Raw genomic sequence first — 26,595 nt, forward strand, 5'->3', positions numbered from 1 at the left:
AAAAGAAAAGAGGAAAAACAGAGTGGACCATGTGTCCGCGTGGAACCAAAGCTTCCAAATAACTCGACCGTTTCAGAAAATAATAAAAATAAATAATTTTTATCATTAGGACACAACACAACACAACGGTCATGTTACACAATCACGCGTTAATAAGACCGAACACGTGTACGCTTGTGATTGAGTAACTAACAGCTGTCATAGAGCCGTTAGCGCCGTAGTCAAGGGAGAAGGGTTTGAGCCAACCGCGTTCTCTTTTTTTCCTTCTGATTAGTCTTTTGTCCCCACCCACCCCTTTATGGGCTTTTTTTTTCTTAAATTCTGTAACATATAATATATCAACCGTTCGATTTTAAGTCGGTCCTAGTATTATCACATCAACGGTCAAGATTACACCATACACCTTAATACACCGCAACCCTCTTCTTCTTTCTCTATATAAAGAACCCTCCTCGTCTCCGAGTTTTAAACAAACTACAAAGCAAAGCCAAAAAAAAAAAAAAAAAACCTAAACCCAGCTTAAACTCGAATCTCTCTCTCTCTCTAAGCAATGGCTTTCTCTAAATCTCTAGTGTTTGTTATCTTCGCCGCTCTTTTCATCTCTTTCACGGTTGCTCAATCTCCTTCTCCAGCTCCAGCTCCATCTAACGTCGGAGGAAGACGGATCTCTTCTCCAGCTCCTTCTCCTTCTCCTAAGAAGACCACTACTCCTTCCCCTGAAGTTTCGCCTTCTCCTTCTCCAACAGCTTCCGCATTGACTCCAGATTCATCCGCTTCCCCTCCATCTCCTCCTACGGCTGATTCTCCTGTCTCTGATTCTCCCGTAGCTGTATCTCCCTCTGCGATCACCGATTCTCCCACTGAAGCTCCTGGTCCTTCTATGGGCGCCGCCGTTTCCAACACTTACGGTGTCTTCGGATCTGTGGCTGTTATGTTAACCGCTGCCGTTTTGGTTATCTAGAAGCTTTCTTCTCTTATTTTATTTATTTTATTTTATTTATTTTATGATATATACTCTACCTTCTTATTATGAGTTTTTGCTTTAGAGATGATTCCTTATTTTTAATATTTAGATTATTTACTTTGTTTCTTCGGCTGATCTTATGAGCGTTGTATCTATGATCCAATATTTTATTTATCTATGATTATTTATCAGATTTTCAGAATAATTTCGTATAGAAATATAATATTTTATTCAGTTACAAATAGAATTCTGAATAATGGAATTCTAAAATATTTTTATGAACATGAAGAAAAATTACGGTAAACGAAATCATAATTCATAATCATGAATAAAATATTAAAAGGAAAGTCAAGGCAACATGCCTAAATTAATTGTCCCAATGACTTAGTATAAACTAAAAAGCGATACAAAATCATGATCTACAACTACAAAACTACATAGATACAAGTTGCAATATTTACAAGAAAAGTGTTAACTTGACAAATACTTATATGGTAACATGCCTTAATTGATTGTCCAAATATTTTTGTATACATAATAATAATATTCATTCATTCAGCCTACTAGCCTAGCCTTCTAGTAAAAGAAAATAGCCCAACGACCATATAAAAGGGGCCTTGACAGACCTTGATTGAATAATAATTGAGGTCCGTATAATACACTATGACAAAGACAGTAATACACATTCCACAGTTACTAAGACAGTAATACACATTCCACAGTTACTATTCTAACCAAACAGACTACTTCTCTTTTCTAGTTTCAGAAAACTGCATTATAAAACCTTCGTCTATCCAATGTTTCTTGTGGGATAATAAGACTCCGTAACAAAATTGACCATGTTCTATCATTTGGAACAAAACCATCTTCTATACCTTCATCCAGAAGCAAGCAAGCATCATAAACAAAACCTCCTTTGCACAACCAACTCATCAAAGTGTTGTACGTCACCGTATCAGGCGATATTCCTTCAGCCTGAAGCTTCTTAAACATTGCCACACCATCTTCGATCCTACCTGCCCTACACAGACCGTTTATCAGACTGTTATACGTCACAATGTCTGGTGTCGATCCTCTCAGAACCATCTCTTTCTGAAATTCAACCGCTTCTTCTACCATCCCGCTTCTGCAGAGCCCGTTTATAAGTATGTTGCAGGAGATGCTGCTCGGTACTAGCCCATCACTTAACATCTTTTCAAACAAGCTTCTCGCTTTATCCACCTCCCCGGCCCTGCACAGCCCTTTTATCAGACTATTGTAGGTGATCTCATCAAGTGGCGATCCCTGGAAAACCATCTCGTTGACTAGTTTACGAGCTTCTTTGATTTCGCCTCTTCTTAGAAACGCGTTGATCAGCGTGTTGTAAGTAACAGTGTTGGCAACAACGCCTTCAGATATCATGTCTCTATGTAACCATAAGGCATGCTCTATTTCATCGACCTCACAGAGTCCAGATATCAGCGAATTGAATGTATACACATCGGGTTTACAGCCTTTTCTTGGCATCTCTCTGAATATCTCTATAGCCTCGGTGATTCGACGTTCCTTGCAGAAAGCAGATATCAAACAGTTATAACCAACAGTGTTGAGTTTCAGTCCATCGGCAGACATGTCATTCATAACATTGTAGGCTTCATCTATCTTTCCTAATTTACAGAAACCATCAACTAAAATTGTATAAGAGTAGACGTTAGGCTTACATCCTTTATTCCTCATGTCTCGAAGAACTTCCAGAGCTATACCCACAAGACCCTTCTTCCAATATCCATAGATCAATGAGTTAAACGTGCAGACATCAGGAGCAATACCATAAGACGTTACCATATCTGAGAAAACACCTTTAGCATCATCAAGTCTTCCGTGAGTCACAAACCCATGAATAAGAGTGTTGAAGATCAGAACATTTGGCTTCGGGACTCTGAAAAAAAGATCCTTTGCAGCATCAACACGACCAATCTTACAAAGTCCATTCATCAAATAACCATAAGTTATATCATCAGGAGCAAAACCTCTGATCAGCATCCTGTTCACCATTTTAGCAGCTTCGTTAATCCGATCAAACTTACAAAGACCAAGGATAACATCATTAAACGTCTCAGCATCAGGGTTACACCCCATCAGAAACATCTCCTCAAGAAGCTGAAGCGACTCGTTCACTCTATTACACTTTGATAACGAATGTATAAGAGTCTGATAAATCACAGAGTTTGGTACACATCCATGCTTCGTCATATCCCTAAGCAAAGACAGAGCAGAATCCACCTCATTAACAGCACACAAAGCTTTCATCACAACTCCAAATGTGAAAAGCGTTGGAGGGATTTTTCGGCTAAGCATATCGTAGAACACATTAGCTGCAACTTTATAACAATGACCAGCAACCAAAATCTCCAAGACAACATTGTAAGATTTAAAACTGGGTTCACAGGAAAACACATTCCTCATCTCAAGCATCAATCTCGTGGTTTGTCCAGGAAGCTTAGCTTTTTCATAATCTCTCATAATCGAAATGAAAAGAGACTCTCTAAAAACGATTCCTTCATCTTTCATCTGCATTAACAATCTATCAATCGTGTTAAACTCACCGTTCGCACCGAGCTTAGCTATAAGAACTTGGTACACATCGAAGGAGTGACGATAACCCTTTTGAGAACCGGTCCATGAGAACAACTCCATTGATGTAGAAACGTCGAGAGGTAACTCAAGTAGCTTACAGAGCTGAAAAGGAGTGATCTTTTGGATTGAGTTCCTGAGAGAATCGAGATCGAATGGTTTAAGAAGCTTCTCCCATTCGTTGGGTGAATCGGAACCGCCGCCATCGTCGTCGGCGCCGCCGCAGATTCCAGATGAGAGAATCGTGTTATAGGAGACTCTCAGAAAAGACTGTGATCTTCTGCTCACGCTTAGAGCAAGCTTTGATCTTGTTAGCATAACCATAAACGCCACATTAAATCTCTCAATGAGGATTTTACTGAGAGACTCTCTCAGGTTCCGTTCCGATGAGAGACGAGAAGAACTTCAGAACAGTTCGTATTACCAATTTACCCTTATAGACTTTGAAACCTTCTAACTGAATGGGAGGGTTTGAATATTCTTCTTTAAATCCTGACCGTTAGATTTTATCAGAAATGGTTTCTATCAGCCGTAGGATGAGTAGAGCCGGTCCGATTGGAACCGACAATTTTAGTTGTAGCTTTTTAACATATGAAGGCGATGTGGCACCTTTTTTTTTTCATCACCACTACTATACTACTACCATCATCAATAATGCATTTTTTGTTGTTTATGTAATGCCAATAAATGTGTGGGTTATATATATATATATAATAAGATCACATTATTACTTTGTGTACTATTAAGAGATAAAAAAAACATATTGAGCTTATATGTTTTAACCTTTCGTAACAACAATCCAATCAATATGTGGCCATTTTATAATTATGGCCATGGGTTATATGTGGAGGTAAGAGTTATAACGTGGTGATTGGATTGGTTCTTGAATATGACCTTCAATCATATGATCATATGTCAATGTTTCTTCTTGATAGTACTTATCATACTATGTGACTGAAAACACTTTAAAACAAAAATATGCTAATGACTAAAATAGTTTTATTTAAAAACGTGCTTCAATCATTCTACTCTAACTACTCGGAAAAAAATATTATTCGAAACTGACTAATTTGATAGTATTTGTGCCAAATGAATTACAATTAGATATTTTATATTAATCACACTAATAAGATCTAACACATATCTACAACTTCCCATTCAAAAAAATGCTAAGTTAATTTGATGAAAATCATGGTTCTATTCTATCTACATATAGTCGCAATGAGAAGGATTGCTACTAAATATACATAGCTGACATTCTTATGGACCACTTCGTCTCTATCTCTATCTCCCCATTTATGTATGTATGAACAACCCTTTGTTTTTAATGCTCTCTTTTAATTTTCCTCTAACTTTTCCTTCCATTTTTTATTGTCATCAACCAACAACCATTGAAACTATTGTGAATATATATATTAATCTCGTCAAGTTAATATCTCAAGTAATAAATTCTCAAAATTGATAGTATGATATATGGTAAGTAAGCCCGGAAATACGATACTGATATCTCTACTAGATGCACCAAGTAGTGCGTTTGGATGATTGGATATAAAATTGTCAAGTCACTAAAGTGTTGTTTGTCTTAACTTTACTTTTGTAACTCGCAAAAATTTGTTCTATCTAGCCACATTCAAACACATGAAGATTAGGGACAGTGAGGAATAACTTGAAAGAAAGTGAGAGGAGATATATGCAAAATTGAGAAGGTTAGGGAAATGGACCCATAAGAGAAACCTCAAAGAGGAAAAGGAAGCAAAGTTACAAAAAGAAGGAAGTTAAATGCATTGTACATAGAGAGGATGCAACATTATAAAAAACAGACAGGGAAAGAAGAAGGAACGAGGCTTTGTCATAGTTAATGACACTCACTCCCCAACTTGTGTCCCTCCCATTTGTTTGTTTTTCTTTTTCTTTTGTTTTCCTCCTCTTAACCAACTCATATCTTCACTGAAAAATAACATATTACAACTGTCATAATCTAATAATGTTATGTATATTCTAAAAAATGACAGATAGAATAATATCTTGAATTATATGATAAGAATGGGCAAAAATTGTATTACTGAATGAAAGTTCAAAAAAAATTATGATAATTGAGAAGCAGAGAGTTTTAAGCCCATTACTTCACAGCCTGTAGATATATGAGTGACTTTGGTTTTGATAATCTCTCTGAGAAAATAGACTATTCAGAGAAAACTCCAATTCTACAAGCATCCCATGTGGGGATAATATCTCCTCTCTCTTCTCTCTCTCTCTCTCTTTCATCTTTATAATCAAAACTAATCAATCTCTTCAACTCTTGGAACAGTTGGTTTCACTTTGATCTTCTCATCCTCTCTATATCCTCTCTTGCTTCCAACTACAGAGTACAGAGAGTAAATTTTTGTGAATGATGTGGGAATCTGAGAGCGACGGCGGGGTTGGGGTTGGAGGAGGAGGAGGAAGAGAGTATGGAGGTGATGGAGTTTTGAGTTCTAACAAGCATGGTGGCGTCAAGACTGATGGTTTTGAGCTTAGAGGCCAATCTTGGTAACACTTTCACTACAGTCACTGCAAAACAACATGTTTCCTTGTTAAGGAAGTTAATATTTATATCAAAAACCTTTTCTTTTGATTTAGGTTTGTAGCTACGGATATCCCCAGCGATCTTCTGGTTAAAATCGGTGACATAAACTTCCACCTACACAAGGTAAATTCATGTTCTTGAGTTGGAACTTCAGAATTTTTTTTTTTTTTTAATGGATTTAAAGTGTTTCTGTTTTCATTTCTTCAGTATCCGTTGCTGTCACGTAGCGGGAAGATGAACAGATTGATCTACGAGTCACGAGATCCTGACCCGACGATTCTTATTCTTGATGATCTACCCGGAGGACCAGAAGCATTTGAGCTTGCATCCAAATTCTGCTACGGAGTTCCCGTGGATCTCACGGCAACTAACATATCAGGATTGCGTTGTGCAGCAGAGTATCTTGAGATGACAGAGGATCTTGAAGAAGGTAATCTAATCTTCAAGACAGAAGCTTTCCTCAGCTACGTGGTTCTGTCTTCATGGAGAGACTCGATCTTAGTCCTAAAAAGCTGTGAGAAACTCTCACCTTGGGCTGAAAATCTTCAGATTGTAAGAAGGTGTAGTGAATCTATTGCTTGGAAAGCTTGTAGTAACCCAAAAGGTATTAGATGGGCTTACACAGGGAAAACTCCATCTCCCTCAACAACAAATTTCGCAAGTTCAAGTCCGAGATGGAACGAATCAAAGGATTCAAGTTTTTACTGTAGTCCGAGTAGGAACAACACTAATAACAACAACCAACCTGTTCCTCCAGATTGGTGGTTTGAAGATGTCTCTATCTTAAGAATCGATCATTTCGTTCGTGTAATCACTGCTATCAAGGTAACGTACCTGTACATGTATTATTTTCTTTTCTCACAAGCATTTTCACAAACACATATATCTCAATCCTCCAACTACGGCGCTTGAAACAGGTGAAAGGTATGAGATTTGAACTCCTCGGAGCTGTAATAATGCATTACGCCGGAAAATGGCTTCCGGGTTTAATAAAAGAAGGAGGAGTTGCAGTAGCACCAGCCACCATTGGAGGAGGAGGAGGATTAGGTTTAGGAGGAGACGAAATGAGTGTAAGCTGTGGAAGCAACAGCAGCGGAGGAAGCTCTGGTCCAGATTGGAAAGGCGGTTTACACATGGTTCTCTCCGCCGGAAAAACAAACGGACATCAAGACTCAGTCGCGTGTCTCGCCGGACTCGGAATCACCCCAAAAGACCAACGCATGATCGTCGAATCCTTAATAAGTATAATCCCACCGCAGAAAGATTCAGTCTCTTGTAGCTTCCTCCTCCGTCTACTCAGAGCAGCCAACATGCTTAAAGTAGCACCGGCGCTGATCACGGAGCTAGAGAAACGTGTAGGGATGCAGTTCGAACAAGCGACGCTTCAAGATCTTTTGATTCCTGGTTACAACAACAACAAAGGAGAGACAACAATGTACGATGTTGATCTTGTTCAGAGATTGCTTGAACATTTTCTTGTTCAAGAACAGACAGAAGGGTCGAGTCCGAGTCGAATGTCTCCGTCTCCGTCGCAGTCTATGTACGCCGACGCCGGTATCCCGAGAGGGAATAGTAATGGTGGTGGTGGTAGTAATACTCAGAACGCGAAGATGAGAGTTGCGAGGCTTGTTGATAGTTATCTTACTGAAGTTGCTAGAGATCGGAATCTTCCGCTGACGAAGTTTCAGGTTTTGGCTGAGGCTTTGCCTGAGTCTGCTCGGACTTGTGACGATGGACTCTACAGAGCTATCGATTCATATCTCAAGGTATATATACGAAAGGTCATTTTGGTAAATTTCCTAATTTAATTGTAATTTTGATATCTAATTGTAATTAAAAATAGTAATTTTGGTATTTTGTTGTGATAGGCGCATCCGACATTGTCGGAGCACGAGAGGAAACGGTTATGCAGAGTGATGGACTGTCAAAAGCTATCAATGGATGCGTGTATGCACGCGGCTCAGAACGAGAGGTTGCCATTGCGAGTGGTGGTTCAAGTTCTCTTCTCGGAGCAAGTCAAAATAAGCAACGCCTTGGCCAATACATCACTCAAGGAGTCAACCACGTTAGGAGAAGCAATGGGAACATATCAACCAATGATCCCTAATCGTAAGACATTGATTGACGCAACACCACAATCTTTTCAGGCAAGTAAGAGAAAAGAAAGACTCATCAAGATTCCAAAACAAATTCCATGTTTTTTGAAAATTATTTTTGTGACTTTGAAAGCAGGAAGGGTGGGCTGCGGCTAAGAAGGATATTAACACTTTGAAATTTGAGTTAGAGACGGTGAAGACTAAGTACGTTGAGCTTCAGAACGAGATGGAAGTGATGCAACGACAGTTTGAGAAGACGGGGAAAGTGAAGAACACACCGTCTTCTTCCGCGTGGACTAGTGGTTGGAAGAAGCTAAGTAAACTTACTAAGATGAGTGGACATGAGAGCCATGACATGTCCTCCGGGGGAGAACAAGCTGGTGTTGATCATCAACCCATCAGGAAACCAAGACGATGGAGGAACTCAATTTCTTGAAGTGATGGGTTTTGTATCTTGTTGATTTTGATTCTTTGGGAAGAAAAAGCTTTTGTTTGGTCCTAATTTGTAATGCTTTTTGGTTTCTAATATGGAATAAGTGACATCAAAGATTATGAAACTCACAGGTTTATTACACAAAATCATTTGAGAATACAACAAAACACACAGTAACATGTGGGTTGAAGCAAAAAGACAAAGGAATAGTTTGCATTATTACAGACATTAAAATCCAATGACATGAACATGACATATTCATAAAAACATGGACCCATTTAGTCATCATATGGACAAAAGAGAGTGTGGGTCAGAGTAATTTTTATTACCTTAGGGGGGAGGGGGAGATTCATAGACCACGCGAGTTTGAGAGATGAGACTTTGAATATTACCTTTTGATTTCACCATCCACACTCAGCCAAAAAAGATAATCATTGTCGATCAATGACCATGACGACTTTGGCTTTTCTTTCCACAGAGAGAGAGAGAAGAAGAAAGTGACATCTTTTCTTCTTTAACTTTTTGAAATTGCACAAGCATATATACTTAAAGTAGTCCACTATATACAGCTAGAAAAGCTGGTGCAGAGGATACGTACCCAAAAACCACTTCACACGTTTTAACTCGTGAGAATCTTCAAGCCTTATCTGTCTGCAGATTTCTTGTTCCCCATGTTGTCTTTTTAACCAACAAGATTGGTTGCTTGTGAGTGGTGGGAGCTTTGGTTCTTAACCTCTGTGGAGATTAAGTCTCGTTTCAGCAACTTTAGGTAATCAATTGCTTCGTCCAGAAGTAAGAGAGCTTCGTTTCCTTTTGCACCGGGGACTATGCTCTCGAGTATTTTCAGAGCTGTACGGATCTTGTCTTTCTTCGACTGCTCGCTGCTCAGACCAGAACCACTGTCTTCCTTGGTCGAGATGTTTTTTGATTCAGGGAGATTTTTGTCCTTGAGAAAGGACGACCCATTGAGTTTTGTGGAACTCTTAGTGCCCACAAGTGATGATGACTCACTGATTTTGTTATCCTTATCCAGTAGTTTCTGCCTTTTACAAGGACCATCGATTTCATCTAATTCCCTTTTGTTGCAAAGATAAGGAGAGTGACCAGTGCTCATTACTTCATCATCACTCTCACTCTCACAATCATCATCATAATCATCATCTGAATATAGCAACGCATTGATCTCCTCAGTGTCTTCATGCATTTCTGACTCTTTTCCATTTGAATGGTTCTCATCAAACTCTTCATTATCTTCCCTGAAAGCTTTCTCTAGACCGTGTAACTCAGAGAGTTTGACTGGTTCTGCAGCTCCGTGAGATGGAAACCGTAGAGGAAATGGACAGCGTAATAGACGAGTCTGATTTCCTGACTGATCGAATATCATAAGTCTTTTCTGAGAAGACTCTAATGCTCCATGTGGAGTAGTAGTAGCAGTAGCAGCAGCAGCAGCACACCAAGACCGCATGTCAGACCGTGAGAATCGTTTTCCAAAAGACTCCTTATCATGACTGTACAGTAAAGACTGGAATGGCGGTGGCTGGAAACAGCGAGCCTGAAGCTCAGCTGCATATAGTTTCCCTAGCTCAGGGAGAGGAATTCTAGGATGGACAGACCGAACTCCTATATCCTCAAAGCAAGTTTGAGTTAAGCCTAGAGGCAAATCCCGTTGCCTTGTATCTAGAGGCATGCTCTTGCAGATTAACTCAAGGGAACTTGTAAAAAGTACTACACTGCAGGACAAAGAAGAGGCCAAAATCAGCTCAAGAAAGATAAAGTTAACAGTTTTATAAGAGGAGTAACGAGGGAGAATTAGCATACCGACTGTTAAGTTGCTCAGTTGGGTGAATGCAGTACTTCTTGTGCCCTTATCGAAAAGATAGTAAAAGAAAGACGAACGAACAAAAAAAACTCAGATTGAAAATATGGCGAAGGATCACGAACCAACTACGTGACTGGTTTAAGTAGAAGTCTGAAGTATTCAGCCTGGAACACACACACAAAAAATTGGCAGACAGTGTTAAAAGACCAAAACTATTATAAGCTAAAAAGTGTGATGAATGAGAGAGCATTGTTGTATGGTACAAACCTGACAATTATCCATCGGTTGATAGCATTCAATAACTCTCACTACAATAGTTGATTTGTTAGCGTTTCCTGTCTCGTACTTCAATCCTCGAAATCTTGTCTTACCAGGTGATTGACAAACCATAACTCTGAGGAAATCTTGAATGAAAAAAAAAAGTAGACAGAACACCAAACCAAAGGAGGAAACTTTTTTGTTGTGGAAGTGAAGTGAGCGTTTTTTGTCTAGCTGATTCTTTGTTCACAATGGTACACGTAGAAATGTTGGGATCCCATTTTCAAAAGCGTTTATAGGAAAACAAAAGGGAAGATGAATAAAGAAAGAAGAGAGGACTTGACTCTTGAAGGGTTTGGTTGAAAGGTGAAACAATTTACAGAATCACACGGCAATATAGATTCAAGCTCAAAACTTTACGGTATAAGGCAATACACATGCTGTTTTGTATTCAATCTGCTTTAGTATCTCTGCAAAATCGAAGGAAGCATCTCATCAACAACCACAAATAGGCTAAATCCAGAGATTCACAACAGTAAAGGACAGAGATTTATATGTATCTGATGAAAAATATAGTATAAGGCCCCTAATTCACATCCAGTAAACTAGCAAGCAGAGTGTATTCATCAAGGCTTCAATCTAAGTAAAGTTAAGCTACGTTTTACTACGGCAGCTCAGAATATACACAAATCACAATGTTCTAAGCTTAAATTACAGAACTTTTCCCATTTCACTAAGATGTACAAACAGAGAAAACATTGAGACAGACTATAAAAGAGGAGAAAGATTGAATTTTGATACCTTACAAAGGATGAAAGGAACGATCTTTCGCTCAGATCCAGAGAAAACGATGAGACTCTCTTTTTGGGTTTTTTGTTTTGAGCTGAATCAATGGAAAAGGGAAGGGATAAGAAGAGAGAGAGAGATGAAAGTGACCAACGAGCAATAATGTGTAAACGTCGAAATTTTTATTTTTTTTACGAAATGTTTTTTCTAAAGAGGTGAGTGGCAACAAGAGTAACAAGGCTTTATAAAAAGATTTTTTGACGTTTTTACCCTTTTCTATATTTTATTTTTCCTAAATCACCCTTCATCTTGTGCGTTATATACTACAATTTTTTGGTTTGGTTTGGTTCGGTATCTAGTCAATTTTCAGAAATATATTTACATTTAAATTTACTTTATAAAATGAATTAATATACGTAAAAGGTTACATATTTTGAGTTATAAAATTGGAAATTTTAACATTTTTTTAGAAAAGAAAAAAAGAGATATAATGTTAACTTGGAAATTAATCTTGTAAATTAAAACGGTGGCAAATATTTATTGTGCTTTGCTTGAAAGAAATGGGACAAGGGGGCCGAACGTGTATATACGTAATTATGGTATTTATGATGACAAAGTCTCACGGTCCATAATTTCAGGTTATACTTTATGGTTTAATAATAGTATATATTTTGTTCCTAACCAATATAATTTTTTATTTTATTTATATACTTTCTTGATTATTCGTTAAAGTAAAAGTCCATACGTTTTCTCTTATTTATTTTAAAAGCTAAGTTAGTGAAAGTGTGTATGGTCGAGCTTTTATCCTTAATTAATTTCTAAATAAATTACTACTATTTTCAGGTTACTACTCCATCTTTAATTTCATTGAAAGCTAAGTTAGTGAAAGTGTGTGTGCTCAAGCTCATCCTTAATTATAGGATTTTAAAATACATATGTTCAGGTGCGTGTTGTGTTTTCAAACACCCATTGTGGCGGAAAAGAATAAAAGCTAACCACCCTTATTATTATTTAATTTTAATTGACTATTTAGCATCTAGCTTATACAACGCCAAAATTAGCTCCAACACTTTCGTTTTTTTTTAATAATATAGTATATATTATGTAGAATTCATTTCTTTTAAATACTAATATCATAAAAAAAGTCTTTATGTGATTAGGGAATGTGGGTGAAAAGAAAAAGAAAAGTAAAAAAGAGAATGAGAATGAAAATGAAAATGAAGAAAAGAAAAAGAAGAAGAAGAAAGTGAGAATAAGTGATGATTAAAGAAATGCACGGGAATTTTAAGTGCTTAATTACCCGCACGACTTCTCTCTCTCTCTCTCTCTCTCTCTCTCTCTCTCTCTCTCTCTCTCGCCATTTCTCTTTTTCTTTCTTTTGTTTAACTTATAATATGTTCTGTCTGAAATAAAGTTTCTTACTTTCGTCTTTTTCTTCCTTTGATTTGATTTTAATAATAGTAATTATACTGTGTTAAGAGAAATTATACAAGTGCTCATTTCAAATTTCGTTGTTTTTGATTATACTTTATTACAATCTTTGAGACCCATTCTTGTTTTGGTCTTTTGGATCTGATACTTAAATGAAAAGTATGTTTTAGTTTTTATTCTTTTCTGCTTTTTATATTTAGCATTTTGATTGAATAAATACTATAATATAATTTTCACCAACTCATATAGTTAAAATCTCTATTTTATTGGAGTAATTCAATTTATCCACACTCAAAGCATACACATGAATTATTACAACATAATTAGAATTGAAATTATGTTGTAATATATCCTTAGCATCCACACTTATTAGGAAAATGTAAAGAGGACACACAACAATAGTCACATACTCCATAAACAGCAGTAATACAAACATTCGATTGAAACACGAGACGGGTCTTTTATTGAGATAAAACGTCATCCAAGAGTTTTTAGAAAAGAGCAATGACATCATAAAGTTTGTCTCTCAAGATCACAGAAGCAATAATTTTAACATTCAAGTATAGATTAATAATCTTCCCACAGTTTTTGAGCTGTGAGGAGATCATCACTGCAGGCTCAGTACTTCGATTTCAAAGTCGAGAACCGAGTTTGGCTGGATTCCCCATGCCGGAAACCCACCAGCGCCGTATGCGTAATCCGGTGTGCACTGCAGAAACAGATAAAACAGCAAGCCAAAGATGTTAGAAACCACGAAATATATATAAACGACACACACACACAAAAATGACTTCTATATACTATTGCAATCTCTAAGTGAGCTTATCGTCAGAAACAAACATGCTTCAACATTAGACATAAAGCTTAAAATCCATAACATGAACATGAATATCTAAGAACTTAGGAAAGAGGAACATGATGAGAAAAGGGGTAAACATACCCTCAAACGAGCAACCTCTCCAATCTGCATTCCCATAACGCCTTCATCCCATCCTGTAAGCAAAATATTAAAAAAGTTGGAATCAGATTATATCTCTCCAACAAAGGAAATCATAGCTATATACCCATATGATATGATCAACCATGAAACAGAGTATACCTTTGATCACAGAACCTTTACCGATTTGGAACGAGAAAGGTTGTTGCCCCTCATCCTTTGTACTATATCATCATAATACCAAAAAGCCAAAAAACACAAATTAGACTAATCCAATACCAAAAAGCCAAAAAACACAAATTAGACTAATCCAATACCAAAAAGCAACACACAATAAGCAACTAGTGTGTGGAACGATGCAAGAACAAGTAAACGTAATCAAGGATTACAATGAAGAATCATTTACCTCCAGAACTTCTGGGATAGATCACCACCTTTCCCTGAAAAAGAAACAAACAGAGATAAGGTTCTTAGAAGATTCTCCATTAAACCTAAAAACCTAAACAAGAGATCGCAAAACAAACAAGATTTGCAGATTAAGTATGACCTAAAAGGGTTACTCAATCACATCGCCCACAAGGAGGAGAGTACATAAACCCTAAATTAAATCCAAATTCACCACAGATAAAAACAAAACAGGTGACTTTACCAACCACATCAAATTAATTAGCTCTTTCACCTAAGCAGATTTGTATAGATCGGTTTTTTTTGGCTACCATGGAAATATACAAAAAAGAAATGATGCAGAAGACGAAAGTTACCGAATCCGGTGCAATGGACGGTGACGGTTTGACCCGGAGTGGGTTTAGGACCGTTGCCGGGTCTGATGACTTCCTTCTCCACACCCATCTCTTCTCTCTTTTAACACTTGTTTTTGCTTTTTGTCTCAGCTTCGGGGGGTCTGAGTCTGATTCTGAGTGAGCATTTGCCATTTTTTTGGTTTATTTATCACCGCTCTGATTGCTCTGGGCCTGATAATAATCAGAAGCCCAATTCCACAACATTTCGGCCCGAATTAAAAAAGGCACAATCGAGCCCAATACTACCGATATCTGTTTTTGACATCCGGATTCAATATCCGGATTCATCTGTATGTTAATTTAAGTAAGAAACAATGGTCAAGAAGACAAGGCAAGATAGATAAAACGAACCTGTCTTCATCACAATTAGAGGAAAAAAGATTGTACAGAAATATTTTAATGTGTGTACTGTGTAGTAGTTGTGTGGGTGGTCATTGTAGCCTTGACAGTTTCATCATCATTGATGGCTTCAACAAGCTTTGTATCAATATGACAATAGAACCTTCCCTAATGCACAGCTGGAGCGAGTATAAGCACAAATAACATGCGCATAGCATTCTTGAATAGCTTCTGTATCTTCTTATTTCTGCATACTCTCATTACAGGTAAGAAAGAGATAATACCTAGCTACAATGATTACACAGAAAGAGTCACTCCTCACTACAAAGCCATTTAGGTCTTTACCTTAGACCCCAGCGAGAAATGATCAACAAAGAGCTTAATAACTTACTTGTTTCCCTTACACAAAGCATAGCATAGAAAAAGAGGATGAAAAAAGCAAGCAATGTGTGTGTCGTCACTTTACCTCTTCATTTGTCAGCCCAGAAAGCAAAGAACTCACAAATGTCTCTAGTGAATGAACACAGACAGAAGCAGCAACCACGACATGTAAACATCTATATTTTGCACTATGGCCTTTTGAGTTGGAGGAACATAAATTCTTGTGCAACAAAAGAAACCTGAATGGAATAAGTAACTCACTTTTCACATAAAAGAAAGCACTTGGCTAATAAGATCTTATACTCTAAACCGAGAAAAATATGTATCTTAATACCATACTCAGAAGTCAGAACTCAGAAGCAGAAAACTATATATACCGGGAAGAAAACATTCGAATTTTTGGCCAAAATAACATCAACAGATTCAAACTACAGTGATTCCAAGGAATCAAAATGCCAGTATTTCAACTACAGTTAAACATCAACAGGAAACGTAAAAGCTAAGGCCTACAGGGGAACATCGCAAACCTAAACCAATAAAGAAAAAAAAAAGAAAAAGCCTTACTTCACTAAGTAGCCTTGATCTTATCATCTCCAACAACAGAAAGTATGGGCAAACTATTCAAGAATTCATCAAGCCCCTCAAAGAACCCAATCCCTTCCATATGATCTACCTCCCTGTTACTTCCCACCCCATTGCCTTCGTTTCTCCCACCTGCCACAGCAGGCTCTTCCACTTCATTACTGAACTCCACATTCAAATCCAACCTCCCCAGGTTCTTAGCTCCTGTTCCCATTCGTTTTCTAGTAATGTAATTCACTGGTTTAGACATAACCCCCGATGAGGAACCAACAGCCCCAGCACTACGGATACTTTCTACATTTTGGACTTTCTCAACTCCATGATGTCTCTTGTCACTTCTCACCAATGTTTCTTTCCCTTTCCCAATATTAGCCTTCTTATTCACTTGTACCCCATTTTGCCAATCATCATCTTCATCATCTTCATCCGAGATCGACACATATATGTCATCATCGTCATAATACACCCTAGGAGGAGCTGGTTCCTTTCTCTTCTTCAGTGTTGATTCATCATCATCCACCCTTTTCAGAGGGCAAGCAAAGAGAGGTGAAATAGGTGACCAACTCGGAGCCTTAAATTCACCGGAAAACCCTAATGGAAACAAAGCCCATGAGCAAAAGTAAACATCTTCGTTATCTTTCCCATCCACTGGAGGTTTTGGTATAGTCACAGCTTGAAACGCTCTTCTACACTCTTGACATTTCAAAGTACATTCCTCGTAAGCCTTAGGGTACTCAAAGAGCACAAAGCAGTAAGGACAAGCGGTCCAGAAGCTCGTGGCCATAGGATCAGTCGAGGTCCCAGCCTTGCAATTGCTAGGGTTCCACTGAGATTGTTGGGTTTGGGGATTGAAACCAGATTGGCCGAGTTGACTCAGTTGCAATTCTCGGTCGTACAATGACTTCTTAGACGGATCAGAGAGAACGAACCAAGCATCAGAGACGGTTTTGAAAGCCCGATCGGCGAAAGGGAGGCGATTCACGGAAGGGTTGAGGAGAAGAGCGAGTCTACGGTACTGAGTGGCGACGTGTTCAGGGTTTTGAGCTAAACGACCGAGTCGGAGCACGGCGTACCAGTCAGGCAAGTTGGAATGACCTAAACGGGTTTCTCCGGCGAGAAGAACGTCGCAGATTGCGAGGATGTAGTCAGCAGCTTCTGCTCGGGTCGGGTCAGCTTCGCATGCGCGGATCGCAAATGTCTTCGCTCCTTGAAGATCACTAGACGCTAGAAGTTTTTCCGATGTAACAAGCCATCGATCCGCCACCGCTCTGTTACCACAACCACCAGCTCCGCCGCGTCCGCCTACCATATCTTCTCTCTTTTTTTTTTTTTTCTTTCCGGTAAAATAAAATAAATTAATCTTATTGCTAAAATAAGTCAAAATACAGATCTAGACGAACAAAGGAATTGAGTTGAATCCACCGTCGTTACATGAGCCGGAAACAACTACTACATTCACATGATCGATTTTGTTAATGGCATTTTGGTCTTTTTGGTATTTACATACGTCATTGCCTTAAAGCCCAAATTAATGTTTATAAAAAATAAAATCTTTAATATGGGCCTATTGAGTTGATTACAGCGGTCCATGTAAGCCCGAATCCTTCGTAAAATTTCAGAAGTTAATAATATAATATGTACATCAAAATAAATCTTACAGCCGTTGCAAAGCCAGTGCCACGCCAAATCACGCATGTGACAAACTCGATTTGTTTAGATTCCGATTCCCAGAAAATTAGTAAATTAAAGTGACCAAACTGATCATTGTTTGTTGTCATAGAAAAGTCATCGTCATCGTCATCATCTTGATCGAACCTGAAAGTAAAGAAAGACTCGTGGAGAAATGGATAAGAAGATGATCTCAGAAAACGGAGAAACAACAACTGCAGACGGATCGATTTGTGGCTATGATTCGCTGCATCAACTCTTATCAGCGAATCTCAAGCCGGAACTTTATCAGGTGAAGTGTGTTTCTTTCTTTTTCTTTTTATGATTGATCTCGTGAAAATTTGTTCCAGTTACTAAAATTAGGGTTCTTGATTAGCCTCTGATTCGATTGATGATTATATGGATTACTAGTAGTGGGTTTAAAGTGTTTTATGAATTGGATTGGATTTGCAGGAGGTTAGCCGATTGCTACTTGGACGTAACTGTGGGGGATCTCTTGAGCAGATTGTTCTCCCCGAGTCTGCAAAAGCCTTATCTTCAAAACATGATTTTGATCTCCAGGTTGATTACTTCGTTTGTTATAGGATCAAATCATTGACCTTAAATAAGTTGAGAAAATGTTATTGATTCTGATCTTTTGTGATTACTAGGCTGTTAGCTTTTCAGCTGATAAAGAGCAAATGAGAATGCCTCGAGTGGTCAGAGTTGGTCTCATTCAAAACTCCGTAGCTCTTCCCACAACTGCTCCATTCTCTGACCAAAAACGTGGACTTTTCGACAAGTTGAAGCCCATAATCGATGCTGCGGGTGTTGCTGGTGTTAACATACTCTGCTTGCAGGTTTGCCCTCCATTTGCTTTCTTTTTGATAGAAAAGTTTATTTCTTTTAACTGTTTCTAATTGTGTCTTGGTGGAGGAATGGTTTAGGAAGCTTGGACCATGCCATTTGCATTTTGCACTAGGGAGAAGAGATGGTGTGAGTTTGCAGAGCCTGTTGATGGCGAATCTACAAAGTTTCTTCAAGAGTTCGCTAAAAAGTATAACATGGTGATTGTGAGTCCTATTCTTGAAAGAGATATTGATCATGGTGAAGTGATGTGGAACACCGCTGTGATTATAGGGAATAATGGAAATATCATTGGCAAACATCGAAAGGTAAACTTTTCCCTACATGTTTTGCTTCGTCTTATTCTCTCTTTTAGTCAGCTTAATTTCTATTGGCTTGCTCGGTGGTGACAGAACCACATACCGAGGGTAGGTGATTTCAACGAGAGCACGTATTACATGGAAGGAGACACAGGACACCCTGTGTTTGAGACGGTGTTTGGGAAAATTGCAGTCAATATATGTTATGGGAGACACCATCCTCTAAATTGGTTAGCTTTTGGTCTAAATGGTGCCGAGATTGTCTTCAACCCTTCTGCAACTGTTGGTGGTCTCAGTGAACCAATGTGGCCTATTGAGGTTTACCTTTTGATTCTCCATCTTTTCATCCCAGTATTTCTGTAAAAAAACTTGTCTGACAATTCAATATGTTCCTTAAAATCTCAGGCACGAAATGCGGCGATAGCAAACAGTTACTTTGTTGGATCCATTAACAGAGTTGGAACCGAAGTATTCCCCAATCCTTTTACGTCAGGCGATGAGAAACCGCAACACAATGATTTCGGACATTTCTATGGGTCAAGCCATTTCTCTGCACCGGATGCTTCTTGCACTCCGTCTCTGTCCCGTTACAAAGATGGGTTAATGATCTCAGACATGGATCTCAATCTCTGCAGGCAATACAAAGACAAATGGGGATTCAGAATGACATCAAGATATGAAGTCTATGCCGATCTATTGGCTAAGTACATAAAACCAGACTTCAAGCCTCAAGTCGTCTCTGACCCATTGCTCCACAAGAATTCTTCATAAGAAAGAAAATTTCCAGTATGAATCTTCAAAAGAAGAAACTTTTCTATGTTTACAATCATTTGTGTAGCTGTAACAGAACAATCTGTTTGTATCTGAATACTATATGAATAAGTAAGTTGATATGCCAAAAAGGCATCTCCTTTGCTTTTATAACCGAACCGGTTCATCACTAAACCGGAATCTCAATTCCAAAAATAACCGTAAGTCGATGCTATGGAGAGATTCGTCATTTTCTTATCAGTTATCCGAGATTTTGAAGCGTACCCAGATGGGATTGAGTTTCGCAGTTGCTCTAATTGCAGAAGAACAATGCAATCTCTCACCTTAACTCAGTACCCAACTCCAATTTCCCCGCCAAGACTCAATCTTTACCCGCTAAGACAAATCGCTGTTTCTCTTCTTTCAACTCCGACCGCCGGTATTAACCGTCGCGATATGGCGGCGTCTGGTCGTGAGTCTGCTTCATTTAAGTCCCTCGCCGTTGGTCGGACTATAACCGGAGGTGATGGTGATGGTTACTGTACTCTCATTGACTTTGCAGGTAACAAACTGCTCTGTCTGAGCGAACTTAGCTCTGTTTCGATAATTCGAGTTAAATTTGGTATTCTTAAGTCTCGGAAAATCTCTCAATGAGACTTACCAATGGATTTTGAGGGTTCCTCTGTACAATACAAAGACAAAGCTCTGACTGAAGATTGAATTTTTTGAAGGGGCAAATGTAGGAGATGATGATCTTGTGGTGTTGCTTTACCACTTACAACATGCCTGCAAAAGAATCGCTTCTCTTGTGGCCTCTCCTTTCAATTCTTCACTCGGAAAGCTCTCTGTTAAATCCTCCTCTAGTGGGTCAGACCGAGATGCGCCTAAGCCGCTCGATATTGTCTCGGTCTGTATATCTCTTTACCCTTTCTTCCTTTGTCATGACTTCGTATATAAAGATCTTACAATTGTTGTTCTTCTGTTTTTGCAGAACGATATAGTCTTGTCCTCTCTTAGAAACTCTGGGAAAGTAGCAGTAATGGCTTCCGAAGAAGACGATAGTCCAACTTGGATCAAAGATGATGGTCCTTACGTTGTGGTTGTAGATCCTCTAGATGGATCACGTAACATTGATGCTTCTATACCCACTGGAACTATATTCGGAGTTTACAATCGCCTCCTTGAGCTTGATCATTTACCTGTTGAAGAGAAAGCTGAGCTCAATTCTTTGCAGAGAGGAAACAGGCTTGTTGCTTCCGGTTACGTACTCTACTCTTCAGCCACTATATTCTGCGTTACACTTGGCTCGGGAACACACGCCTTCACGCTAGATCACTCAACAGGGGAATTTGTCCTAACCCATCAAAACATCAAGATCCCTACTCGAGGTAAACAGCTTCTAACGGCACATGACTTCTACAAAATATGTATTGATCATTGACCATTTCTCCTTGTATCATCAACAACAGGACAAATCTACTCAGTGAACGATGCGAGGTACTTCGATTGGCCAGAAGGTTTAAGGAAGTACATTGACACAGTGAGACAAGGCAAAGGTCAAAACCCAAAAAAATACTCGGCACGTTACATCTGTTCTCTAGTGGCTGATCTTCACAGGACTCTCTTATACGGTGGAGTTGCTATGAATCCAAGAGACCATCTTCGTTTAGTCTATGAAGGAAACCCTTTGGCTTATCTGGTGGAACAAGCTGGTGGCAAATCCTCTGATGGAAAAAGAGGGATACTTTCAATACAGCCAGTGAAGCTTCACCAGAGGTTGCCTCTGTTTCTTGGGAGCGTAGAGGATGTTGCTGAGCTTGAAAGCTTTGGAGATGTGCAGCAGACTGTGAATCCTGGCTATGAAGTTTAAACGGTTCCTCTGTTTCATACTGTATGTGTAAAAAGTAAAAACAATAATAAATTCAGATTAAAGATCTTGTTTGATTATAGCATTTGGTATGGTTTTAGATCCGTGTATCTCTCTATTGTACCAAGATCGACCTGATAATCTGGTATAGATTTCGGTTTAAGCTTGGCGAGAAGGATTAAACAAGTACGGTTCGGTTTGCCGACAAATAACCGTTCGTTACATAATGCGGTTATAGTTCGGTTTGTCAATAAATTAATAAATAAATAAACGTTACGGTTATACAGCGCAAGTTAGCAACTTAGCGTTAAAGACCGCCCGAAGACTTCTCCCGAGTCCCCCTCTGCGCCGGGAACCGCCGTGACGAGATACAGAGAGAGAGAGATAGAGATCTGAGAGCATGGAGCGAAATAGCTTTAATTTTCAAACAGAGAAGAGATCTGGAGCGTTCGATTCAGGTTCAGGTTTGGGATCTTCGAAGAGGGTCAAAACGCATCACACGCAGCCGCCCCCGCCTCTGATTGTTCCGGTGGGACATGCGGCGTTTCGATTGCTCTGTCCTTTGCCGCAAGTCGGTGCGGTGATTGGAAAATCTGGAAGCGTAATCAAACAGCTTCAACAATCAACCGGAGCTAAGATACGGGTCGAGGAGCCTCCGTTTGGATCTCCGGATCGGGTCATCACGATCATCGCACAAGTGAATTCGAAATCTAGGGTTAAATTTGGTGTTAATAACAATGTGTCGGAGAAGGAGGAGGAAGTTGAGGTATCTAAAGCACAAGGAGCTTTGATTAGAGTTTTCGAACTTATAGGGGCGGAAGCGGGTAGTGATACGGCCGTGTGCCGATTGTTGACTGAGTCTAGCCATGCGGGTGCTGTGATAGGCAAAGGTGGTCAAATGGTTGGGAGTATCAGGAAAGAAACTGGCTGCAAAATTGCGATACGCACTGAGAATTTGCCGATGTGCGCTGACGCTGATGACGAGATGGTGGAGGTAAGCATTCAATTTTGATACAAAAAGTTTCGTAATTTGCTATGTAATTTACTATATTGAGTTCTGGAGTCTTAGTTGCCCTTCTCCGGTTTAGGATTTGGATTCAAGTTTTATCAGTCATTAGAGCATTTGAGCTGAAATGTTGGTTTAGCACTCTATAGATGCTTGATTTTTCAGATTGTAATGTATTCTCATATTGAGTCATCAACCATGGCAGATTGAAGGAAGTGCTATCGCTGTGAAGAAAGCTCTTGTATCTATCTCCCGCTGCCTGCAAAGTTGCCAATCAGTTGAAAAGATAAGGTTGGTTGGAAACAGACCCCTTGAAAAAGAGTTCCAAGCATCTTTGCATAGGCCTATAGAAACAATCATTCAGGAGTCACTTCCTAGGTCCGTTGATGTTAACCCTTACGACTATAGACAGAGAAAAGACGAGATGTTTCTTCGGGGCAATTTAGGTCGGCCTAATGATGTGATGCCGCTTCCACGTGATGCTTTGCATCATAGGCATATCAAGGTGAATCTTCAGGGTACTTTACGCAGGCATGTTGAGGCAGACCGGCAAGATTCTTTACGCATGCATGCTGAGGCAGACCGACAGGATGCTTTACGCAGGCATATGGAGGCGGACCGGCAAGATGCTTTACGCAGGCATATTGATGTGGATCCTCGAGAAGCTTTATACAGGCCTTCTGATGTTGTCAGGGGAGATGTTTCTCGACAGTATAGAGAGAGGGATGATTCTCATGATTTCTTTTATAGGCCTTTCGAGATGGTTCAACGTCGTGATACTATGGGCATGGCTTTTGAGTCATTTCCACGTGATGGTTTTGGAAGGCCTACTGAAACAATCCCACAAGAAACTCTTAGTCGGCCAAGTGCTGATTTTCTTGTACATCGTTATTCAACTCTCGATTCACATCCTCACAGCATAAATACGTCTGCTCCAATGACTAACGCTGCCACCAGTAAGCCACCTCTATCAGAAGTGGATGTTGTGAACCAAGATGTGGTTTTTAAGATACTTTGTTCCACTGAAAATGCTGGCGGAGTTATCGGGACTGGGGGTAAAGTTATCAGGATGCTTCATAGCGAAACAGGTGCCTTCATAAATGTGGGAAATACACTTGCTGACTGCGAAGAACGTTTGATTGCAGTAACTGCACCAGAGGTTGGTCTTCTTCTTCTATTTTTTTTTTTTATCTCTTCCCGTTTTCGTAAATGCTGAGGTAATATTGTCCTATCTATTGACTATTCTTCTTTAATAATTGTTGCTCGTTCATCATGTAGAACCCTGAATGTCAAACCTCGCCAGCCCAGAAAGCTATTATGCTTGTTTTTTCTAGATTATTTGAGCTTGCCACTAAAAAAATCCTAGACAATGGCCCAATGACATCTATCACTGCACGGCTTGTTGTCCCAACAAGCCAGATTGGTTGTTTGCTGGGAAAAGGAGGTGTTATTGTTTCGGAAATGCGGAAAGTGACTGGGGCAACAATTCAAATTTTGAAAGTTGAGCAGAACCCAAAATGTGTTTCAGAGAGTGATCAAGTTGTGCAGGTACTTAGATCTTTGAACCTTAATCTTCTTCTTATTTTCTCTCTTTTTTGAACATTTGAATGTTAAAGGACACTGTGAAATGTAATTTTCATAATATTCTTTTTCGAAGCACCATTTTCTTAAGTTGTTTGTCATAGACTCATTCTTTGTTGGCCAATAGATTGCAGGAGAGTTCCCTAATGTGAGAGAAGCCATTTTCCATATTACGAGCAGGCTGCGAGACAGTTTTCTCTCGAACTCAATGAAAAATTCGGTAACCAAGAGCAGTTCCACCTTAACTACAGAGAGAATCTACCATAGACAATCAGATAATCCTATGTCTATTGGGTCTCATCAATCCGTTAGTAATCCACCTACCATCTCTTCAAATCTGCACAGAAGATCTGAGGATTTAAATGGCTCTCATTCTTCAGTTAACTACTCCAGACCTGTTGGCATAGATCCTTACATAAGACCAGAAGACCCGTTTCCTGATAGGTTTAATCCCGCAGCAGGCTATTCTCCTAATTTTGGTCGGCGGTTCACCGTGGACCACAGTGATATCTCCCATCACTTAACTGAAGCCCCATCTCGTTTGTGGGTGTCCCCGGTATGTCTCCATCTCTCTGTATTTTCCCATTCTCTATTTCCTGGTGTACGTAAATACATGTTGATACTCACTGAGGGATTTCGAGAGTTAATTCTTCCCCTACACACACAGATTTTGGACATTTGTGCTTCTATTTAACTTCTGTACCTGATACACATAGTTTTTATGCAGCCACCAGTAGCTCCAAGAGGCATATCTGATGCCAGTGGCGGATTATCTTCTGCAAGGGCTGGCCAGGCACTTGGCAGGTAAAAGCACTACAGTTATAGACAGTTATGTGAGATTATTACCCTGATATTTGTGTAATTTACATACTGTCTTGGTCTTTTCTAGTGGACACAAATCTGCCATCGTTACAAACACAACCGTGGAAATTACAGTTCCAGAAAATGCTATGAGCTTTGTGTATGGAGAGCATGGCTACAATCTGGAGCAACTGAAACAGGTACGCCATATTTTCGTTTACAAATCATTTCTTGGTTTGCCCCATAGTGTCATCCAAAGGAAGGTTAGACCATGATTTATTTGCTCCACAAAAGCAGCCATAGGTTTTAGCTTCCATTGGCTGCTCTTATTTCTTATAATCATATACCAAGAATCAAGAACGGCTGAGAAGAAAACGGAAGTGAACACTAGGGTTACTAAAAAGAAAGCATGAGAAAAGAAATTCCTTATACGTAAAATCTTTTTACATGGTGCAAACAATCCTGCCACCACTAATATAGGTCAATAGGACTATCCTCTCTGATGGATAACTTTACTCAAAAAACTGTTTTAAGTCACGAAAACTCCACTGAAGTTCTCCAACCGTTGTTTATAACCCCACTATTAAGTGTTACAACTTGGTCGTTGTTTAAAAACGAAATCTTCGCAGACAATATAAAGCCCATATAGTCTGAGATGATCAGCTACAAAATCAAATAGATAGTGTCATAACAGCTTAAGCGTAGCTTATACCATTTGATGTTTGCTCAATCAGATATCTGGTGCGAGGGTCATAGTACATGAACCTTCTCTAGGAACAAGTGACAGGATCATTGTCATATCAGGGACACCTGATCAAACCCAAGCTGCTCAAAACCTCCTGCATGCCTTCATCCTTACAGGGGAAACCTCATTGTCCAGAAAATACAACCTAAACTAGAACCACATAGTTGTCATCATACAGAAAACAAAAAGAAAAACGAGCTCCCGCATGTTTCTTGTTTTATTTTTTTTTGTTCGTTTGGATCCTTGAACACTTTGTACAACATCATTATCATTTTAAGTACTTTGATGGAATCAGTTCAATGCCTTGCCTAAAATTTTCCTATTGTATCACACATTTTACTACATGGAATTGAGATTGGAATGAAATGAGCTATAGAGGAAGAGATCATTGCTATAGAAACCGCAATTTCACAAAAATATACCGTAGAGAATAATCTTTACAAAAGGAAAACTTGAGAATGAAGGGGTTCATATGTTGTGTTTTTGTTTTTGCTCTCTGGAGTGTTGGAAACTTGCGCAGAATTGCTTTTTAGTTGATCTTTTCTTTCTTTTTAAGCTTGTTTCACCTTCTTTAGCTATGAAAAATTGAAAATGGTAGAAACATAACATTGAGTTCCAGAATCAAATTAAGCCAATAAACTGTTATCCGTTACCTCTCACTGATGGTATTGTGAAACCCTTCACGTTATAGGCAATCACATTCTCAGTTCTCTCTGGTTCAAAACTACCAAATGAGCTGAATCTAAAGATTCTAAACATATTTGCTCTACTCTATTCACAATCAGTAATCTAATCAATGATAATAATAATACAAAGATTTCATGGGTAAAAAGAATCCAGTGTAACCAGACGGGTCTATCTAGACTGTATGAGTGTTTGTTTGCGCAGTTTCGTATGTTTTATTATACACTACATTTGTTGGTTACCATCCAAAAGATGAAGATCTTCCATGGAGTTATTACAACAACCAGACAGGTTCTCAGAAAGAATCCAGATGGGGAGAGCCAAAAAAAAAAGCATTCAAGAC

General features: G+C 39.0%; 9 protein-coding genes across 15 annotated transcripts; 5 read left to right on the forward strand and 4 right to left on the reverse strand.

Annotated features, from left to right (window-relative positions):
• Positions 1-365: 365 nt before the first annotated feature.
• On the forward strand, positions 366-1,169 carry LOC104742341 (classical arabinogalactan protein 1). Its single transcript, XM_010463343.2, has one exon. It carries the CDS (start codon positions 551-553, stop codon positions 959-961), a length of 411 nt encoding a protein of 136 aa, XP_010461645.1. The 5' UTR covers positions 366-550; the 3' UTR covers positions 962-1,169.
• A 399-nt stretch (positions 1,170-1,568) lies between these two features.
• LOC104742350 (pentatricopeptide repeat-containing protein At5g64320, mitochondrial-like) lies at positions 1,569-4,030 on the reverse strand. 2 transcript variants are annotated; one of them, XM_087474139.1, is made up of 2 exons: positions 2,665-3,989; positions 1,569-2,509 (listed from the first exon to the last, which is right to left on the reverse strand). In XM_087474139.1, coding segments are annotated over exons 1-2 (1,239 nt in total). In that variant the 5' UTR covers positions 3,902-3,989; the 3' UTR covers positions 1,569-2,507. The 2 variants fall into 2 exon arrangements, with proteins under 2 accessions (XP_087330265.1, XP_010461655.1); XM_010463353.3 differs by having other exon boundaries at positions 1,569-4,030.
• A 1,385-nt stretch (positions 4,031-5,415) lies between these two features.
• On the forward strand, positions 5,416-8,796 carry LOC104742367 (root phototropism protein 3). 4 transcript variants are annotated; one of them, XM_087474157.1, is made up of 7 exons: positions 5,416-5,796; positions 5,886-6,106; positions 6,197-6,266; positions 6,351-6,968; positions 7,061-7,909; positions 8,012-8,290; positions 8,376-8,796. In XM_087474157.1, exons 2-7 carry the CDS (start codon positions 5,967-5,969, stop codon positions 8,673-8,675), a joined length of 2,256 nt encoding a protein of 751 aa, XP_087330283.1. In that variant the 5' UTR covers positions 5,416-5,796; positions 5,886-5,966; the 3' UTR covers positions 8,676-8,796. The 4 variants fall into 4 exon arrangements, with proteins under 4 accessions (XP_087330283.1, XP_087330272.1, XP_087330285.1 ...); XM_087474159.1 differs by having other exon boundaries at positions 5,642-5,796; positions 8,012-8,294; XM_087474152.1 differs by having other exon boundaries at positions 5,642-5,796; positions 8,012-8,294; positions 8,380-8,796.
• A 395-nt stretch (positions 8,797-9,191) lies between these two features.
• On the reverse strand, positions 9,192-10,631 carry LOC104742357 (transcription factor SAC51). The gene is given in 3 exon segments (XM_019238576.2): positions 9,192-9,386; positions 9,388-10,402; positions 10,491-10,631. Coding segments are annotated over 2 exon segments (1,050 nt in total). The 5' UTR covers positions 10,360-10,402; positions 10,491-10,631; the 3' UTR covers positions 9,192-9,308.
• Positions 10,632-13,406: 2,775 nt separating this feature from the next.
• LOC104742384 (peptidyl-prolyl cis-trans isomerase FKBP12) lies at positions 13,407-14,883 on the reverse strand. Its single transcript, XM_010463389.3, has 5 exons — positions 14,665-14,883; positions 14,310-14,343; positions 14,066-14,127; positions 13,907-13,959; positions 13,407-13,675 (listed from the first exon to the last, which is right to left on the reverse strand). The coding sequence occupies exons 1-5, from the start codon at positions 14,750-14,752 to the stop codon at positions 13,574-13,576; spliced, it is 339 nt and encodes a 112-aa protein (XP_010461691.1). The 5' UTR covers positions 14,753-14,883; the 3' UTR covers positions 13,407-13,573.
• Positions 14,884-15,026: 143 nt separating this feature from the next.
• Positions 15,027-17,351, reverse strand: LOC104742394 (uncharacterized). 2 transcript variants are annotated; one of them, XR_760524.3, is made up of 3 exons: positions 15,988-17,314; positions 15,509-15,662; positions 15,027-15,289 (listed from the first exon to the last, which is right to left on the reverse strand). XR_760524.3 is itself a non-coding variant. In XM_010463398.3 (2 exons), the coding sequence occupies exon 1, from the start codon at positions 17,312-17,314 to the stop codon at positions 15,992-15,994; it is 1,323 nt and encodes a 440-aa protein (XP_010461700.1). In that variant the 5' UTR covers positions 17,315-17,351; the 3' UTR covers positions 15,027-15,662; positions 15,988-15,991. The 2 variants fall into 2 exon arrangements, 1 of the variants encoding a protein (XP_010461700.1); XM_010463398.3 differs by having other exon boundaries at positions 15,027-15,662; positions 15,988-17,351.
• Positions 17,352-17,646: 295 nt separating this feature from the next.
• LOC104742408 (beta-ureidopropionase) lies at positions 17,647-19,742 on the forward strand. The gene is made up of 6 exons (XM_010463412.3): positions 17,647-17,965; positions 18,127-18,234; positions 18,324-18,512; positions 18,600-18,827; positions 18,912-19,136; positions 19,224-19,742. The coding sequence occupies exons 1-6, from the start codon at positions 17,849-17,851 to the stop codon at positions 19,587-19,589; spliced, it is 1,233 nt and encodes a 410-aa protein (XP_010461714.1). The 5' UTR covers positions 17,647-17,848; the 3' UTR covers positions 19,590-19,742.
• A 28-nt stretch (positions 19,743-19,770) lies between these two features.
• LOC104742417 (fructose-1,6-bisphosphatase, cytosolic) lies at positions 19,771-21,520 on the forward strand. The gene is made up of 4 exons (XM_010463423.3): positions 19,771-20,130; positions 20,300-20,475; positions 20,560-20,956; positions 21,038-21,520. The coding sequence occupies exons 1-4, from the start codon at positions 19,803-19,805 to the stop codon at positions 21,436-21,438; spliced, it is 1,302 nt and encodes a 433-aa protein (XP_010461725.1). The 5' UTR covers positions 19,771-19,802; the 3' UTR covers positions 21,439-21,520.
• A 164-nt stretch (positions 21,521-21,684) lies between these two features.
• On the forward strand, positions 21,685-25,882 carry LOC104742425 (KH domain-containing protein HEN4). Of its 2 annotated transcripts, XM_010463434.3 has the most exons (7): positions 21,685-22,429; positions 22,647-23,600; positions 23,720-23,989; positions 24,150-24,578; positions 24,750-24,826; positions 24,912-25,023; positions 25,558-25,882. In XM_010463434.3, exons 1-7 carry the CDS (start codon positions 21,836-21,838, stop codon positions 25,720-25,722), a joined length of 2,601 nt encoding a protein of 866 aa, XP_010461736.2. In that variant the 5' UTR covers positions 21,685-21,835; the 3' UTR covers positions 25,723-25,882. The 2 variants fall into 2 exon arrangements, with proteins under 2 accessions (XP_010461736.2, XP_087330297.1); XM_087474171.1 differs by lacking the exons at positions 24,750-24,826; positions 24,912-25,023; positions 25,558-25,882 and having other exon boundaries at positions 21,719-22,429; positions 24,150-24,329; positions 24,403-24,572.
• Positions 25,883-26,595: the final 713 nt, after the last annotated feature.

This window comes from Camelina sativa, chromosome 2, assembly GCF_030686135.1.
Source record: "Camelina sativa cultivar CO46 ecotype springtype chromosome 2, ASM3068613v1".
NCBI lineage: Eukaryota > Viridiplantae > Streptophyta > Magnoliopsida > Brassicales > Brassicaceae > Camelina > Camelina sativa.

Bases quoted from the DNA above. Each gene is read 5' to 3' on its own strand.
- LOC104742341 (XM_010463343.2), top strand. From the start codon at position 551: ATGGCTTTCTCTAAATCTCTAGTGTTTGTTATCTTCGCCGCTCTTTTC.
- LOC104742350 (XM_010463353.3), bottom strand. From the start codon at position 3,901: ATGGTTATGCTAACAAGATCAAAGCTTGCTCTAAGCGTGAGCAGAAGA.
- LOC104742367 (XM_087474157.1), top strand. From the start codon at position 5,967: ATGATGTGGGAATCTGAGAGCGACGGCGGGGTTGGGGTTGGAGGAGGA. The intron at 6,267-6,350 runs GTAAATTCATGT...TCATTTCTTCAG, and splicing joins TAAACTTCCACCTACACAAG to TATCCGTTGCTGTCACGTAG. The intron at 6,969-7,060 runs GTAACGTACCTG...CGCTTGAAACAG, and splicing joins GTGTAATCACTGCTATCAAG to GTGAAAGGTATGAGATTTGA.
- LOC104742384 (XM_010463389.3), bottom strand. From the start codon at position 14,752: ATGGGTGTGGAGAAGGAAGTCATCAGACCCGGCAACGGTCCTAAACCC. The intron at 14,128-14,309 runs GTAAATGATTCT...ATGATGATATAG, and splicing joins CTATCCCAGAAGTTCTGGAG to TACAAAGGATGAGGGGCAAC. The intron at 13,960-14,065 runs GTATACTCTGTT...TTTTGCTTACAG, and splicing joins TAAAGGTTCTGTGATCAAAG to GATGGGATGAAGGCGTTATG.
- LOC104742394 (XM_010463398.3), bottom strand. From the start codon at position 17,314: ATGGTAGGCGGACGCGGCGGAGCTGGTGGTTGTGGTAACAGAGCGGTG.
- LOC104742408 (XM_010463412.3), top strand. From the start codon at position 17,849: ATGGATAAGAAGATGATCTCAGAAAACGGAGAAACAACAACTGCAGAC. The intron at 18,235-18,323 runs GTTGATTACTTC...TGTGATTACTAG, and splicing joins AACATGATTTTGATCTCCAG to GCTGTTAGCTTTTCAGCTGA. The intron at 18,828-18,911 runs GTAAACTTTTCC...CGGTGGTGACAG, and splicing joins TCATTGGCAAACATCGAAAG to AACCACATACCGAGGGTAGG.
- LOC104742417 (XM_010463423.3), top strand. From the start codon at position 19,803: ATGGAGAGATTCGTCATTTTCTTATCAGTTATCCGAGATTTTGAAGCG. The intron at 20,131-20,299 runs GTAACAAACTGC...AATTTTTTGAAG, and splicing joins TACTCTCATTGACTTTGCAG to GGGCAAATGTAGGAGATGAT. The intron at 20,957-21,037 runs GTAAACAGCTTC...CATCAACAACAG, and splicing joins CATCAAGATCCCTACTCGAG to GACAAATCTACTCAGTGAAC.
- LOC104742425 (XM_010463434.3), top strand. From the start codon at position 21,836: ATGGAGCGAAATAGCTTTAATTTTCAAACAGAGAAGAGATCTGGAGCG. The intron at 22,430-22,646 runs GTAAGCATTCAA...CAACCATGGCAG, and splicing joins CTGATGACGAGATGGTGGAG to ATTGAAGGAAGTGCTATCGC. The intron at 25,024-25,557 runs GTACGCCATATT...TTGCTCAATCAG, and splicing joins ATCTGGAGCAACTGAAACAG to ATATCTGGTGCGAGGGTCAT.